The sequence below is a fragment of the Hipposideros armiger genome, unplaced genomic scaffold (assembly GCF_001890085.2).
Source record: "Hipposideros armiger isolate ML-2016 unplaced genomic scaffold, ASM189008v1 scaffold_87, whole genome shotgun sequence".
NCBI classification, from domain to species: Eukaryota; Metazoa; Chordata; class Mammalia; order Chiroptera; family Hipposideridae; genus Hipposideros; species Hipposideros armiger.
Window position 1 is genome coordinate 211,860 of NW_017731437.1, and position 16,379 is coordinate 228,238.

The 16,379-nt window shown below is 59.9% G+C and overlaps 2 protein-coding genes across 3 annotated transcripts in view; one reads left to right on the forward strand and one right to left on the reverse strand.

Annotated features, from left to right (window-relative positions):
- The window catches only part of SLC38A12 (solute carrier family 38 member 12), a 63,044-nt gene extending 54,963 nt beyond the window's left edge, over positions 1 to 8,081 (forward strand). For both annotated transcript variants that reach the window (XM_019644395.1, XM_019644396.1), the window contains exon 10: positions 5,458 to 8,081. In XM_019644395.1, coding sequence (XP_019499940.1) covers positions 5,458 to 6,218 — 761 coding nt within the window. In that variant the 3' untranslated portion in view covers positions 6,219 to 8,081. The remainder of the gene's footprint in view (positions 1 to 5,457) is intronic.
- Positions 8,082 to 11,607: 3,526 nt separating this feature from the next.
- The window catches only part of GRIN2C (glutamate ionotropic receptor NMDA type subunit 2C), a 14,971-nt gene continuing 10,199 nt past the window's right edge, over positions 11,608 to 16,379 (reverse strand). The window contains exons 8-12 of the mRNA XM_019644229.1: positions 15,934 to 16,257; positions 15,399 to 15,559; positions 14,672 to 14,859; positions 13,557 to 13,789; positions 11,608 to 13,118 (exon numbers count right to left, since the gene is read on the reverse strand). Of these exons, the coding sequence (XP_019499774.1) occupies positions 12,021 to 13,118; positions 13,557 to 13,789; positions 14,672 to 14,859; positions 15,399 to 15,559; positions 15,934 to 16,257 (2,004 nt within the window). The 3' untranslated portion in view covers positions 11,608 to 12,020. The remainder of the gene's footprint in view (positions 13,119 to 13,556; positions 13,790 to 14,671; positions 14,860 to 15,398; positions 15,560 to 15,933; positions 16,258 to 16,379) is intronic.

A 16,379-nucleotide genomic window follows, 5' to 3' on the forward strand; every position in this document is an offset into this window, starting at 1 on the left:
TGTTTCCTGGGCTGAGCCTCCGCGCACACCCCCACCCCCACCCCCGCCCCATGGGTCTTGTGAGCCTGTGCTCCCGGTTACAGTTGGTCCTATTATTTAAAGAGCAATGACCAAGTCACCTGTTCCTGCTTTTAGGGCCAAGAAGCTGCTTGGTTTTTAGTGGTTCTCAGCTCAGGCGTTACCCCATCAGCCCCTCCCAGCTCTCCTGAATTAGGGCTGTGTGGGAGGTGAGGGGACAGCTCTGATGACCCAGCCTAGGGAGAGGCACACCCACGCCCCACGCCCTCGGAAGGCAGTGCAGTGGTGAGGAAGGAGGCTGGTGGAGCCCTGGTGCCCGAGCTGGGGGTGGGCACAGCACAGCCGTTCCCTATCATTGGCCCTGGTGTGTGGATTCTCTGCTTGGAGAGCGCCCGTCTGTCCTCCTGACAGCTGCCATGATGGGTGGCACAGCCGGAGCCACTTACGGGGCTCAGAGAACAGCAAGGTGTTTGGGGTGGCGGAGGCTGGGGCCTACCGCAGCTTGGGACATCTGGAGCCAGTTTTGGAGGTCAGAGAGTTGAAGGGGCAGCTCTTCAGGAGGCAGGCCCAGTGCAGGGTGCAGCAGGGCGCTGTGGGAAGGGACGGGGCTGCAGGCACAGACCCGCCGTGCCGCTGGGAGGAGTCTGTAGGCTTTTCCCCCGGCTCTTCGAGTCGTGGCTCGGCATATTTGTGCACTCCTTGCCTCGGTGGACATGGGCCCCCCTCCTCCTCCTCAACAGCTGTACTTCTTACTCTTCCAGCACCCGCCAAGGAGACAAATGGCGCTGGGGTCGAGGCCTCGGGGAGCATGGGCCGTTGGGCAGAGCCCTCCAGGGTTCCAGGAGCTCAGTTCTAGCTCCAGCCTTCATCTAGATGTTCCTGGGACTCAGTGACCCAGGACCACAGGCCACTCCCCAAGGACCCCCAGGCCTAGCCAGTGCCTCCCCTCTTCAAGGCAGGCCACCCTGGGGGTCACAGCCCAGGGGGACTCAGAGCCTATTTGTTCATCAGCTTTTCAAGGACCAGTGCAGTATCACACCTTGGCCCTAGGCTGTCAGTGTGTCAGTGCCGACAGTGATGCAAACCCTGACCTTTCCACAGCCCGTCCTGGCGCCCACTGATTGGACATCCCTCAGCTGGATGGACATTTGTTCCAGGTCCTGAGGGCTGTGCCCTCAGATGGTCGGGTTACGCCTGGTATAAATTTTACTTTTCACCTGATCTCCTCAGAAAGAGAAAGGAGATGTCTTCTCTAAGCAGCTCGTCAGGGCTCGGGATTCATGCGGAGTTGAGGGCTTGCCTTCCGCTCCCGTCTCTCCCTCCCGAGGAGTCGGATGTGTGGGAGAGTGGGGAGCAGGCTGGGGCTCACGGGGACCCGATATGGTGAGGCCGGCTTCCAGAGCTCAGCAGCCGTCAGAACACGTCTGAAAGCAGCACAGCTCTTCAGGCCAAGTCAGTCACGGGCTGGGGCGGCGCCTGGAGACTGAGTGGGTCCCCCCGGGGCCTGCATCACACTGCTCCCACACCAAGAGGAAGCATGGCGGCCACAGGCTTGCAGAGGGGGACAGCCCGCTGGGTCCTCCCCAAGCGGGCTCTGACGGCTGATCCCCTCTGTGACCCCCGGGTGGTCTTCTGCCCTTGGGCTTGGACACTCCTATGACAGATCTCACCGTCTACTCCAGCAGCTAATGTGACTATTAACCAGTTCTTTTATTGTAAATTGTTATAATTTGTCTCCTGTGACTTCCCTCCATTAGTCAGTCCCATTGGACTATAGACTCCCAAAGGACAGGGACCGTCTGTGTTTACTCAGTGCACTACCCCCCGATCCCAGCATAGTGCTGGCCCACAGTGGGCACTCAGCGCACCTTTGCTAAGGAGTAAATGAATGAATGAGTGGTCCCAAAAGTCACACAAAACAGGTGCAGTTATTTTTACTTGGACTGCTACTTTAGATGTTAGAAGAGAAGCCCCCTGTCCCACCTCATCACCTTGTAGCTGCACCTTCCGAAGCCTGACAGCCACCCATGTGACATGTCAGACCCTCACCTCCTTCCCCACCCCCAGAATCCTCCCCCAGAAACTCATGACTTCCGGTGCGGAATGCTGGTGGATGTGGACTGTGACCCTCATCCGTCATGTGGGTTCTCTGAGCATGGCCTGTGAGGGTCAGACAGAAGCTGAGACCAGCCCTGCCTTCGGGGAACTGCTGGCCCTGGTCGCCAAGCAGTCAGGGAGCGCTCACTGCCCTGTCCACCTCGGTGTCCATCACCGCCGCCCACACCGCCTCAGCCAGGTGGGTGATGCCGGCCGAGCCCTCGGCGTCAGTGTGTGCACTCAGAGCCCTGCTCTTCCTAGTAATGTCTGTCGCTCACAGCCTCTCATCCTCATTTCATCTTGATTTATTATCGGACCTAATGAGTTTTTGGAGCAGCTATCTCCCAGGGACCAGACGGACAATCTAAAAGATGGCTGTTGAACTCAGCACCTCCAGCAGCCAAGGGACAGAAGGGCCAGGGGCCAGGTGGCAGTGGGGGAGTTAGTCCTTATGCTCTGGTCCCAGGGCCCCTCCCGGCGAGAGCTGCCCACGCCTGGCCCTCCTGGCTCCTCCCCTTTTCTCTCTGTCCCTCCATCGCGACAGTGGTTAGGGTATCCCCAGTTTGTTTTGAACTCGCCGGCTTGGGGACCAGATCGGAACACGTTGCCTTCTCTCTCCACTCCAGAGCACAGAGCCCAGTGCCCGCCCTGCGCCCTAGCGGTGGTTGGGGGGGAATCGAAGGGCCCCTGGCTCACGTATTCCCTGCCCATTTCAAGGTTAGCGAGGGCTTATTGGGGAGCTGCGACCCCATGAAGCGGCCACTTTTTAACGCTCCTGGAATTGCCCCCCAAGAGCCTCTGGCATCGCAATTCCCAGACTTCCAGCCCTTGAAGTTAGACCTGGTTTTTGGAAATAAGCCCGTTGTGTCTGGAATAGACTTGTTTGATTAAAGAGAACATCATGGTGACTAATCTAGGTAATAGCGTTATGCAGTAAAACTAATTACAGCTAGAAGATTGTGAGATAAATTTTCTTATCACCCATAGTGGACCCCTACGGTAGGTGTACCGTTCTTGTTGGGGGGCGGGGGAGGAGCGCGTGCATGCTTTAAAAAAACAGTCTCATGTCTTTCGAAACCTGCTTCGTAAACTGGCTTATTTACAATAAGCAGAGCCCCCACTCAGGGCTGGCCAAACAGCTCCCAAGCCAGTTCCCTCCTGCGTTTCTTACAACCTCTTGGAGATTTAGGGCTGCGGGCTGGAGAGAGCAGTGAGGCACTCACGTCCCAACAGCCAACTTCTTCCTGGCTTCTCGCTTGCTCATCACACCTAGGGCACCAAGGCCAAGGCCAGCAACAGAGGAATTCTCCAGTCTCCTCATTCAGAGTCCGTGCCAGCCTTGGCCCGGGCCAGGAGTGGTGATACCAGGTCATGAGGTGACACCCCAAGATGGTAGAGGCACAGCAGGATTTGAATCTTGCCTTACAGCAGCTGTCCCCTTTGCCCTGACCCCGATGCCCTGCCTGTGGTGGCGGAACTGTCAGCTGCAGCCTCTTGAATAGCTGATCACCAGGCAGCCCCAGGGCCCCCAGTGTTCCAGCAGTAGCTACCCCGCCCTCTCAGCTCTGCTTTGTAACCCTTTCTGGCACAGGGGACTCCATCACCACCCCATCCAGCCTGTCCCCGGTGTCCCCTCTCCCTCACATCTCTGCCCTGCACACCCCTCCTGTACTCACCCCCAGAAACCTGACGAGCCAGACGGCCGGGGTCCTAAGGCATCCTGAGGGAGCAGGGAAGCCCCACAGCTGTCCTGTCACACATCCCCCATCCCCCTAGAGGGTTAAGCCAGCGGCAGCTCCTGGGAGGAACTGGGGCACCACTTTCCCTTCACTGATCAGAGCTGGCAAGATTTGTGATGTCCCTGGGGCAGCAAGAGTCGAGGGGCCCTCGGAGGCAGGGACTAGGGCGTGCTGCGAGAAACAGATCATCTTCTTTATTGGCAATCTTCACAGGCCTGTTTCCTCGCCCCCTCGTGTCCCCGACAGTGTCGGCAGCTCTGATTAAAAGTAATAGATAATGTTCCCATCAATCCCACTTCCAAGTATCACTGTGGGAAGACAGTCTGGCTCCCTATGAGTCTCAGAAGAAGGGGGTCAGGGGGTGTGATGTGGCATGAAGGGCACAGTGAGGAGACAGACCCCCAGCCTCCCCCCCAGGGAGGAGCCCGGGGCCTCTGGGGGGCCAGCTGGCAGCTGGCCTCTTCCCGCTGCTCCTTCACTCTGACCTGTGTCACCAAGAAATGGCAGGTGTCGTCATGGGCTTTACCTGAGGGATTGGGGCACAGGCTAGAGTGGCTGTCGTGTCTGGTCTAGACAGAGACAATAGTGGTTTGTGACCCCCGAAATTGGAGGCAGGGACACCGAGAACAGCGGTCCCTGTGTGTGCTAACTGGCTAACGGTGGCAGTTGTGGGTAATCTGGGTCGCAGATGACACTGGGAGAGACTTGGAGAGAGCTGGATGTAGAGGTGCACCTGGCTTCAGGGAGCCCCTATTCTGGAACACTGGCCTGCGAGCCCGGCTCCAGGCGTAAGACCCGGATGAGGGCCCTACAGTACAAGACTGCCAGGTAAAGCCAGCCTGGGACCGTCTGCTCCAAACAGATAGTATCACAGGTCCCCTTCTGCAGCAAACCCAGGTCAGAGTTGCTTTTCTGTCCCCTACCTGTGCCACCAGGCCCAGGAGAACAGAGCCACACGCCGTTAGCCTCCCCGCCTTGGTCTTCAGTGCCATTTCTTCCTCGAGTGACCACCGGTACCCTCCTGCCTGGGGTAGGCCCTGGGCACCCGTCGCTGCTCAGCACTGCCAGCCCTTTCCCAGTTCCCCTCAGATGTCCCCTCAGATGCCCTTGGCCCAGGAGGACACCTCCTCCCAAATGCCCTGGGCCCCTTACCCCTCCAGTCCCCCTAGCTCCAAGGGTCAGAGTGCAAACACCAGTTTTGACCTGTGCCTGATCCCTGCAGAGAGGCTGGCAGAGCCCCTGAGGGAGAGCCCCTGGGGGCTGATAAGGGAGCTGGGTTGTCCCTGGCCAGGATTGTGCACTCCCCTGAGAAGAGGGGCCACCCTTCTACGTGCTCAGCCTCCCCCCAAGACAGACATTCCCTTATCTGCTGTGGGGACGGGGTGGGGCTGTGTGAACGAACCAGCGTGAAGAGGAAATGCACGGGACATCCATGAGATCAGCAGCCACTGCTGACCTGCCCCAGAACGTGGCCCTCAGGGTCCCATGAATTTAGGATTCTTGCTCATGGGGCTCCTGTCCCTCGGCAGGCGCCCCCGCACCAGCCACTGTCCTCAGCATGCTGTTTCCTCCTCCACTGACTGACCCCCTCTCTCGTTTCCAGCTTTCGCCGTCATGATTGTGCTGGCCCTGGTCCGCATCGGGCGCGGGCACGGGGAGGGGCACCCGCCCCTGGCCGACTTCTCCGGGCTCCGGAACCTGTTCGGGGTGTGCGTCTACTCCTTCATGTGCCAGCACTCCCTGCCCTCCCTCGTCACGCCCATCTCCTCCAAGCGCCACCTCACGCGCCTGGCCTTCCTGGACTACGTGCTGATCCTGGCCTTCTACGGCCTGCTGTCCTTCACCGCCATCTTCTGCTTCCGCGGCGACAGCCTCCTGGACATGTACACCCTCAACTTCGCGCGCTGCGACATCGTGAGCGTGGCTGCCGTCCGCTTCTTCCTGGGCCTGTTCCCCGTCTTCACCATCAGCACCAACTTCCCCATCATCGCCGTGACGCTGCGCAACAACTGGAAGACGCTCTTCCACCGCGAGGGGGGCACGTACCCCTGGGTGGTGGACCGAGTGGTGTTCCCCACCATCACCCTGGTGCCCCCGGTGCTGGTAGCCTTCTGCACCCACGACCTGGAGTCGCTGGTGGGCATCACGGGGGCCTACGCAGGCACCGGCATCCAGTACGTCATTCCCGCCTTCCTGGTGTACCACTGCCGCAAGGACACCCAGCTGACCTTCGGCCACGGGACCGTCAACAAGCACAGGTCCCCTTTCCGCCACACCTTCTGGGTGGGCTTTGTGCTGCTCTGGGCCTTCTCCTGCTTCTTCTTCGTCACCGCCAACATCGTCCTCAGCGAGACCAAGCTCTGATGGCAGGACGTGTCTGCTGACAAGCGGGGTAGGGGCCTCAACCTGGCCCCGCTCGGCCCTCTCCGCCTGCAGAGCCGAAATCTAGTTTGCCTCCCAGGTCTTCATGAGGCGGGCGTGACCCAGGCTCTTGGAAGGGACCCTGCACATCTCTAGCTGGGGACCCTCTCCCCGTCCTGGCTTTCCCACAGCCTGCACCTCACCTCACTCGCCAGGGCAACCCCAGCTGAGCCGCACAGCTGGGCATGCCACTGCTCCCAGATTCCAGGACTGGTTACTGGAATCGACCCCCCTGACTCACACACGTGCCCCACCACCCTCACCACCAGAGGTGGGCTCCTCTCCCTGCACGGTGGTGACGCAGTGCTGGCACTGCCACTATTTATTCCAGGCACCATGTCCCCCTCCTCCCTTCCAGACCCCTCCCTGGTCCCGGCCTGGGAAATCTCCACTAGAAGCTGCTGCCTCCTCAGAATGAATCCCGGGCCCTCGCCCTCCTCCCCACCAGGCCCCACCTTCTCTCCAGGCTGGGCATCGCCAAGTGCCACTCTTAGGGGAGGTCCTGGCCAGCCTGATGACAAGAGCAGGAGGTGCTAATCGGTACCAGGGTCCCCCGAGCAGAGCTGTGAGGGCCCTGCTGTGGGTGCCAGCCCCTGTTCCAGGCCCCTGAGCCCGGGATGACTCGAGCAGCCCTTCCACGGGGCACAGCAGCTCGTGCACTGGTTTAAAGCCCGGAACTCGTAACCCCTGAAAGGGGTCCTGTGCCCTGCTGACTGCCCCACTGGGTCTCTTGGGGCCTCCTGCAGAGCAGGGCACGGTGTAGAAGGGCCACTACAAGAGAGCTGCCCCCACCCTCCACCATAGTGACTTGGGAGAGCCCTGGGCATGTAGCGGTGAGAGGGCTTGGTGGTTCCCACCCTGTAAGAGGGCAGACCTGCTCCTTTTCCCCGCTCCAACACTAAAGGTGGCTCCCTTTCGAGCCAGGCTCAGTGTCCACACACTCCGTGTCCCTTGGGCGCCGTGTGGTGAGATAGGGCACCGGCCAGCATTCCCGTGGAGGGAAGGTCGGGTTCCCATCACCTCGTCAGCTCTCCAGTGGTCCCCTCCCCCTCATAATCATGCACCTGCGGGGCCCGCCGTCCTCGGAAACACACATGACTGATGAACTGCATTTTCTATGTGCCTTCTGCTTCAGGACCTGGGGTCCTTCCTGACCCTCCCTGGCTGCCCCCAGCCCTGGGCCTGGTCCCACCTGTCCTAGAGCCCAGAGCAGCTTGGCTGGGAGCTGCATCTCTGGCCGCTTGATTTCAGTGCCTTGCTCAGCCCTTTTAGGGAACCTCTGTAGCCTCGCCCTGCATCGCACCAGCTTCGTACCTTGAACAGAGCGACAGCACTGGGCCTCCTGGGGCCCACAGTGGTCTCTGGAGGGCAGAGGGGCACGTGAGATTTGCAGGAACATGGGGAGTCCACAGGCAACACTACCCCCCCACCTTTGGCCCCTAGCAGCCCCAGCCTTTGAGAACCCCATATCACAATTGGCTGCGATCTGCTTTCTCTCTGTTGCCACACATTGTCGCTTCTCACAGCTTGTCCCCAAGTATCATCATTTTCCATTCACCTGAAAAATAAGACGCCCCTTCCCCATCTGCCATTGTAGCTTCTTTCCAGGGGGCCCTGCCCCGAGGTGGGTGGGGCAGGAAGGCTCTGGGGTGGCCAGGCCCCCTGTGACTCAGGCCCTCCCTGGAGCTGCCCCCACTGTTTGCTGAAAACTCAAAACATTTATACTTACCCTTCTCCAATTATGTTCCCTTTTGCTTAAGGACAAATCAAATTAAATCATCCTGTTGCCCCAGGCTCCAAACCAAATTCTGAACATGAATTTATTAGCATCATAAAGCCCAGGTTGATTTATGTGACAATCGAGCCACAGCAGTGGAGTCTGGTGGCTGCGTTCCCCTCCAAGCTGGGCAGCCCCCGTCCTGGAGGGATTGGCCCGAGGTGACGACATCCCTGGTGGCAAGCTGGGCACTGTCTGAGTTTCTTTGCTGTTCTGTGTTCACCTGCTGTCTGTCCCACTAGAGGTCAGGTGGGGTCACCTCTCTACTGCTGAGAGCCAGGGGAGAGGACGTATCCCCAATGATGCTCGCTCACTTGTGTGCATCAAGCACATTTGGCTGTTTGTACATCAGCTTGGTGAGGTGGGCAGTTGCGTCATGGTTTTTGTCTTACAGAGGGGTCCCAGGGGGTTGGTGGTGGGAGGACAGAAGGGGATGCCAGCCCAGGTACAAGTGTCGCTGTGGAGAACGAAAATTCAGCAGCCTCCACCTGATGTCGTCTGCCCACACTGTCCTAGGCTGGCCCCAGGAGCAGGCCAGGTCAAGGTGGGAGCCAGCGTTCTCTGCCCTGTTCCCTGCCAGAGCACTGGAGCCTCGTGCCACCTTGCCAGCAGCTCCTGTCTATTCCCTCACCTGAGGCCAGAGAGGCGGCCATGGGCTTCTGGATGGGGCAGATGGCAGGTGACAGGCTGGGAGGCACTGCTGAGTAGTGGAAGGTGGGCAGTGGGCATCTTGCCATGCCCTTAGCCACACAGCTGTTCTCGCCACATGGGGGCTGGGAGCAGCCTCGGCAACAGGCTGAGGCTAAAGTCACAGAGATGGGGAGGACAGGAGCTGTGCCACCTCACGGGAAACCAGCCCGAGGGGAAGAAGCTGGCAGTGCCAGGCCCTAGGGCTGCAAGACCATGGGCAAGCGGCAGGCTGACGCCACGCCTGTCAGTTTCCTGAGCAGGGCTGATGTCTGGCCCTGCTGTGCTAATGGCCACTGAAAAGCCGGCTCTTCCAGGACTAAAGTCCAGGGCTGCAGGAGGGAGCTTTGTCATCTCATCCCTTCTCCCCAAGGCCTGGGGCTCATGGTGTTGATTGAAACAGAAGTACCATCTATGGAGTGCCTGGAACTCTCCACGTGGACCTTGGTGGCATAACTTAGCGATCAAGAGTGTGGACCTAGAAGTCGGGCCGGCCCCTTGCAGGCTGTGAGCCCCCGTGCTCTCCTCCCGTCATTTGTAACATGGGATAACAGTACCTGTATCGCCGACAGGCTGTGGGAACCCAAATCCTGAGCTTAGTGCCTGACACAAAAGTGCTCGATGAAGTGATTCTGTGCTGATGCCAGCTCCCGTGTCACTTGCCAGCCATTACTGCCCTGGTAGCCACGGACCCCCAGACTCACTGAAGACCCCTGGTTTCGGGACCCAGAGGATCTAGAGGGCTTTGGGAAGGAGGGGTCTAGTTCCCCAACCGCCCCCCACCCCCAGGAAACTTAAGGACAGCTGTCTCCTTTTAAAGAGCCAGACTGAAGCCAGGTCTCCTGACCCAGGGCTTCATGCTCGCCCATTTCTAAGCTCTGCACCCCCTCCCCCACACACACATCTGGCTCCCAGGAAAAAGGTGGTGTAGACCATGAGCTACTCAGTAAAGGCAGGTGAGGACACAGCGACAGCAGCAGCAGGGAACAGGTGAGATAGTAAAGAAGGTCATACTTCTGAGACTCGTGACCAAGGGCCTCTCCTGTGTCCTACCGAAAGGAGAAACCAGCATTGGGGTGTCTGGGTGGACTCAGTTTGATCTTTGCTACACAGTCAGGCCCTTGTTTATGATGACTGAACATCTGTAGCCTCTGACATGGTCTGCACCCTTCTCTCCCCTGCTAGGCCTTCTGCTAGTGCAGGACCCTTCCTCGGTCCCCCCTCAGAGGGGCAGGGGGCATCACGGCTCTGAGCAGAAGGCTGGGAAGCCAGGCCAAGCCAGCTCTGGACCTGCAGGAGGCGCCCTTCGTGCCCCTACTTTCCACAGGCGCCCTTCTCCCCAGAATACATTCCTAGAGAAGGAACAAGGCAGCCAAGAGCCTGGCCCAAGCGCAGGGTTGGCCCCTCCTTGGAGCCAGCAGCAGCAGGCTCAGCTCCACGTTGGGCTTTTAATTATCTTTCCAGTCCTTGGTTATTAATGATCTTGGGCACTGAGCACAGAGCAGCCTGAACCTTGTGACTCCTCTCAGCCTCACCTGCTGCAGCCTTCCACCCAGAGCTGCACTCAGACCCAGGGAGAATGAGGGGTCAGGGGCTGATGGCCAACAGTTAACCCTCTTGCCACCAATGGCTGCAACCAAGGTCGAGCTCCCTTCCGGGGTGCTGGCCCCTGGCTCTCACCTAGACTCATACTCACCAGCTTAGATCGAGCCCCCTGATGCTGGACCTGAATCCACGAAACTCCATAGGACAGAGAATATGAAATGGACTGTAATGGACCGGGCCACTCATCTTGAGGGTACTCAGGCTCTCCAGCCAAGAATGCCAGGGGTATTAGCAATATCCCTCACTTTACCTTTTCAGCTCTGAAAAACAAACAAAACTTCCCGTTTTCATGGCCCAGTCCCAGCAGTGGAGCCTTGCCGACCTGAAGAGGGGACCAGCAAGGAGCTGTGGAGGAAAAGGGCCCTGAACAGCGGCTGCCCTCCCCGGCCTGCTCCCTACTACGCGGAGCTAATTTCTGCCCTGCCCTCACCCAGCTTGTGGAGGACAGCAAGGCCTCGGGCTTTACATACTCTGCGGTTAGAAAAGGGTCTGACGGCACCAACTACACACACTGTGTGGAATGAATGAGAGAAGGGGTACTTGCTTCACAGTCACTGTGGGAGCTAAATGTAATCACAGATATGGAAACATTGACAATTGTAAGCAAGACCCATCAGGTCCAGGACTGATGATGACATGTGACAGACAAAGGCGGTAGGTCTGGCAGCCCAGAGGCAGGATGGATGAGGGACTAAGACTGTGAGCTGATTCTCTGACCTCCTTTCCGAGGAGTCCCAGCACCAGCGAGGCTGAGCTGTGCCTGACCCTGGAAGCCACCTGTGCCAGGCTTCCAGAACTGGCACAGTGCAGAGCCCTGCACCTCCATGGTGTAGAGAATCAGTCAGCCAGGACCCAGAAGAGCCCAGTGGGCTCCCCACAACAGACCTCCCTCTGCCGTTTCCAACGTGACACTGTCAGGCTCCTAGGTGGGCCCCTGGCAGGACAGGGCACCCACAGCCCCTGGCACCAGCCTCTCTTTTCAAGGGGACTGAAGGATGAACTCCATCCATCACCACCAGAGCCCCCGTGCTGAGCACATTTGTCACATCCGGCACTAGGGTGAGCAGGAACTGGCCCTGAATACCAAGAGGCTTCTGCTGCCAGAGCCCTCTCTCAGCCTCACCGCCCAGATACTTGCCCAGAGGGAGCTGCCCGCCTGCTCTAGGTGGGCACTCTGCCTGGGATACTCCCATGATGCTCCTATTGCCCACAGGCTGTGATGTGCCCCCTCCAAGGATGCAGAATGAGGCAGCAGGACCAGTGGGTTGTAAAAGGTTTGTTTAATATGGCAGCACTCTGAGAAGAAACTCCAGCCAGTAGATCGAGGAGTGGAACAGTCCTGCCCCAACCCTGAGTTACAGCCTCTGTGTTCCCACACCAAGACCCCAGCAGCCATGACCAGGAACTGGCTAACAGCCGGGCAGGGGACCCCACCGATCCCTGTGACTCCAGGTCCAGTGGGAAGGGCTTTGCATGATAAGAGGACAGCAAGAACCGAGCCCACACCAGGACCTGAGGCTGCTGAGGTTACTGAACTGACCATGGAAGACATTGTCATAGGCCCCACAGCCAGGAGTTCATGACAGAAGTCAGAAAAGTCCAAGCCTGCCTGCCCCCTAACCCTGGCAGTGCCTGGTGGAGAATCCAGCTGACCAGGAACCAGAGTAGCCGACACCTCACACTTCTGACTCCAAGCTGTTGATCCGCCTCCAAGTGCAAGGTCCCAGGAAGCTGTGCGTCCCACAAGCCACCCTTCTGACCTCTTCCAGCCCCCCATTGTCCCTGTAGCCTGTGCTCAGCTCCAGAGTCCTGCCCCTGTGCCCTGGAGGCCCCCGGGCCCCAGTGAGCCAGGGGCTGTGGCTGGCACAGGGTGGGAGATGAGGGCAAACAGCCCTCCAGCAAAGGGGCAGGTGGGCATGGGCATGGAGGCAGGAATGCTGTCTGTGTGGCCAGGCGGAGACCCCTGCCCACACGCCTTCTTGACAGGCCTCCCGGTAAGTTGGCAGCCGCATCGACTGAGCCTGCGCCAAGGTCCCACACGACAGGTGGACACACCCTGCGGACAGTGAACTGGGCCGGCCGAAGGCCTCGGCCACCGAGCTGGGCAGGGAAGTATGGCGCGCGCGCGGGCCCCGGGCCCAAGCAGCGTGCAGCAGGGCCTCCCTCCGAGCCAGCTGCTCTGGCCCAAGCAGGGGCAGGTCCTCGGGCTCCGGGGGCTCTGGGAAGAGCGGGAGGAAGGGGCGCCCCAATCGGTCGGCTCGAGGGAAGGAGCTATAGTGGCAGCGCTTGGGCGACAGGGGGCGCTCCGGGAGCGCGCACAGCTCAGAGGCCAAGAGGTGCCGCCCTCCACGACCGGTCCGCAAGGGCCACTTCGCCTCCCAGGCCCGCCGGCCCGACACCCGGGAAACATCCGTCAGGGGCGGCCCTGGTGTCCCGGGGCGTCCCGGCGGATGCGAGGCCCTGCGCCCCAGTGCGGTGCGTCCCCCGCCTGGTGGACCCCAACCCTTGGGGCTCCGGTTGGGGGGCGGGCCAGGGGTAGGCGGCCGAGGGCCGGGGCAGGCGGGAGGCGGGGGCGCGCGGCGGCTGCCCCAGTTCTCAATGGTGCGCGTGGCGCGGTCCAGAGAGCTGCTCACTCCCGCCGTCGTCACCATGTCGCGCGCCGCCTGCAGCATCTTGAGCACGCTGGCTTGGGCCGAGCTGGCCGTGAGGTCCGGGCTGGGTGGCCGCGCCGGGCTGGCCAGGCTCTGCACCCCGCTGAAGCAGCTGTAGATGCCCTGGGCGGTAGGGAGGAGACGCGCTTGTGAGCGGCGTCCTCTCGGGGACAGCCCATCTCCCCGTCGAGGCACCATCCCAGACACCTCTAAATCCTAGGAAGCAACTCACATTTGCTAAGCGCCTCTTATGTGCCAGGCACTGTGCTGCTGTGAGAGTTTATGGAGGAGCTGTGTGAGACTCTCAGAGGTTAACTCCTTCTAAAGTCACACGGCTTGTAAATGGCGGGACGGATTCCCATCGGAGTCAGCCTGGCTCCAGGGGGCCACCCTGCCCATTGCAGAAGGGCTCTGCTTCTCTTTGGCTGTTTGATGCTGGCAGGCCATGCCACCTCTCGAGCCCTCAGTTTTTACATGTGTAAATGGGGTCATGGCTAGCTCTGACGTATCTGGGTTGGTACCCCTAAAGCTGGCGCTGTCTAGGGCGGGGTGGGCACCTACCCTGCTGAAGGCCAGCAGGAAGTCCAGCCGGGACGTGTTGGGCACCGAGTGACGCAGCTTCCAGTAGACCAGGTGCTCCCAGGCGAAGACCAGCAGGGCCAGCCCCATGGCCACGAGCAGCATGTAGAACACGCCGGCCATGTTGTCGATGTCCAGCTTGCTGCTCATCACCTCGTTCTTCTCGTTCTGGCAGATCCCGGAGAGCCACACCGTCTCCAGCTTCTGTGTCGCCCCTGGGCAGGGAGCACACCTGTCTCAGGAGGGGCCCTCCCAATGCTCACCCACGTCTTGAGCAGGGAAGGGTCTAGAGACAGGATGCCACCCTTCGTAGGACCCCACAGGGCGTGATGGGGGTGGAGGGTGTCAATGAGCAGGAAGAAAGGAAAGCAGAGTGGGGGCTGGGGTGGGCAATGCCAGCCTTCGACATACCCACCTTGCACATGCCCCTTAAAAGCTTGCCGACTGGGTCAATGTTATCATTCATTTATTTGTCAAACGTGTATCGATCCCCTACGTGCCAGGCATGGAGCTGGCTGGGCACACAGAAAAAAGGCCTGGGCCCCGAGGAGACCCCAAGCCCCTTCATTGTCATCACTCTCATTACTCTATGGTACTGATGGAAAATCGGACCGTTGCTTCTCTGATAGGGTTGGAACTCTAAACTCAAAGCTCCTCTGGGTTTGGGAGGCAGGCTCAGCTGGACCCCTCACACATGCGAGCCGCTGGTGCCAATGCAAGCCTGAGCCCAGGCTCTGACTAGGCAGGCCCTTGGCACTACCCCAGGTAATATCAAGGTGAAAAAATAAAAAATAAAAGAGTTCAACCACCCTCACGCCCCACTGTGTGGCCTGCGCTCCTCCCTGTCTCCCTGCCCTTCAGGACATCCCCAGTCCTATTTCCACTCCCTCCTGGCAAACCCATCTCTTCCCTAGGTCTCCATCCAGTCCCTCCAAACACCCCCACTCACACTGCCAACCTCACCCCCACAGACCTCTCCCTGCCCACGGGCCCGTACTCAGAATGGTGGTGATGCTGACCAGCCACTGGGCAGCCATCCGACCACAGGCTCCGTGGCCCCCTGAACCCACCCCAGCCCCAGCAGCAGCAGCACCCACCGTCCCCCAGGAACTGCAGGAGCGCCAGGTCTATGGCCCGCTTCCAGTGGGAGTCCTTCTGCATGGCGATGCCGTAGCCGGTAGTGGCAAAGACCTTGCCAGAGCCAATGGTGACCAGCTTGCAGCCTTCGTCTTTGCCCGCCATGTAGTTGAGAACAGCGGCATCATAGATGAAGGCGTCCAGCTTCCTAGGGACAGGTGGAGCCCTCAGGCCAGGGATCATGTGGGGTGGGGACACCAAACCTGGGGCCTGACAGGGGTGTGGGCCACAGGAGCCCGCTGGCACCGCCCAGGAGGGGTAGATGGTCAGAGCCTTCTCTGGTTCTCTCGGGTCCTGGATGCAGAGAAGAGCCCCTCTCAGAGCTCGGGGACTCCCCCCACCCTCCTCCTCAGAAAGACCAGGACACTCTGCCTCCAGAGGACACACCCTCTCTGCCCAGCCCTCCTTGCCCCTAAGACCCTAAAAAAGTCACAGCTACCACCTCAGGGCAAGGCTGAACCCTGGTCAGCACCACAGCTGCACCCTTGGATCACATGGTGGGTGTCCATTTTTGCTTCAAGCTTCACTCCACCCTAAGACCTCCTCACCTCCCTGCCCCCAGGAGTCCCACAGGACAGCCCAGCCTCTCTGTCCCCACCTTGGGCCTCTCAGGAAGGGACAGAGCTGAGGCTGGTCACTGAGGAGACACGTGGATAGGGACAGGGGGTATGTGCAGGGCTGACCCACCCCATCTTGAGGCTGGTGAGTGCGTCCTCCACCGAGCGCTGGTTGAACTTGACCATGTGGCTGTGCATGTCACGGTAGTTGCTGCGGATGTTCCGCTCTGTGCTGCCATTGGGCACTGTGCCGAAGCGGAAGGGTGGGTATTGATCTTGAGGCCGCTGAAACTGCGGGCAGAGGGCAGCCGCCATTTGTGACCCTTCGCCCAACCTTCCAGGCATCATCTCACCCCCTGACCTCATTCCCATAGTCTGCACTTGCAGAGTGACAGCAGAATGGTCTTAGATTCTGTCCGGGCCACTCCTGTACTACAAATGGGGAAACTGAGGCCAGGGTAAAGAGAGACTTCCCCAAGGCCACTCATTCAGTGGACCTGGGCCATCTCTCCCCACTCCCAGCCCTCACCTCACCAGGCTCCGCAGCGCCTTCCTGCCCCGGCCTCCAATTCAAATTCCACTGACTCCGATCGCCCTGTGTCCCGCCCAAGGCCTGCGCCTGCCCTCGGCGTCCCGCCACCCTCCCCTAGCTGTGGCGCTAGAACCTTTCTGTCACTGAGGCCAGACACAGTGTCGATGTACTGCTCTTGGATCATGAAGGCAGCCAGATTGGCAGTGTAGCTGGCAAGGAAGATGACGGCGAAAAAGGCCCAGACCAGGACCATGATCTTGCTGGTGGTGCCCCGGGGGTTCTCGATGGGCACCGAGTTGTTGAAGACCAGTGCCCACAGCAGCCACACAGACTTGCCGATGGTGAAGGACGGGCCCCCAGACTCTGAGGGCGAGAGAGTAGACACTGGGGCTCCCCTTGCCCAGAATCGAGGGGCTCCGATCTCAGCCCACCCAACTCCACAGCTCCTGTCCCCACTCTATCCTGTGTGGGGGCCCCATCCCAGGCCATCCCCACCCCAGGACAATTCAACTCACCTTGTTTCTCTCTCATGTATCTGCTTGCCGCCGCCCCTGCCCCCACCCACACCCACACCCACAC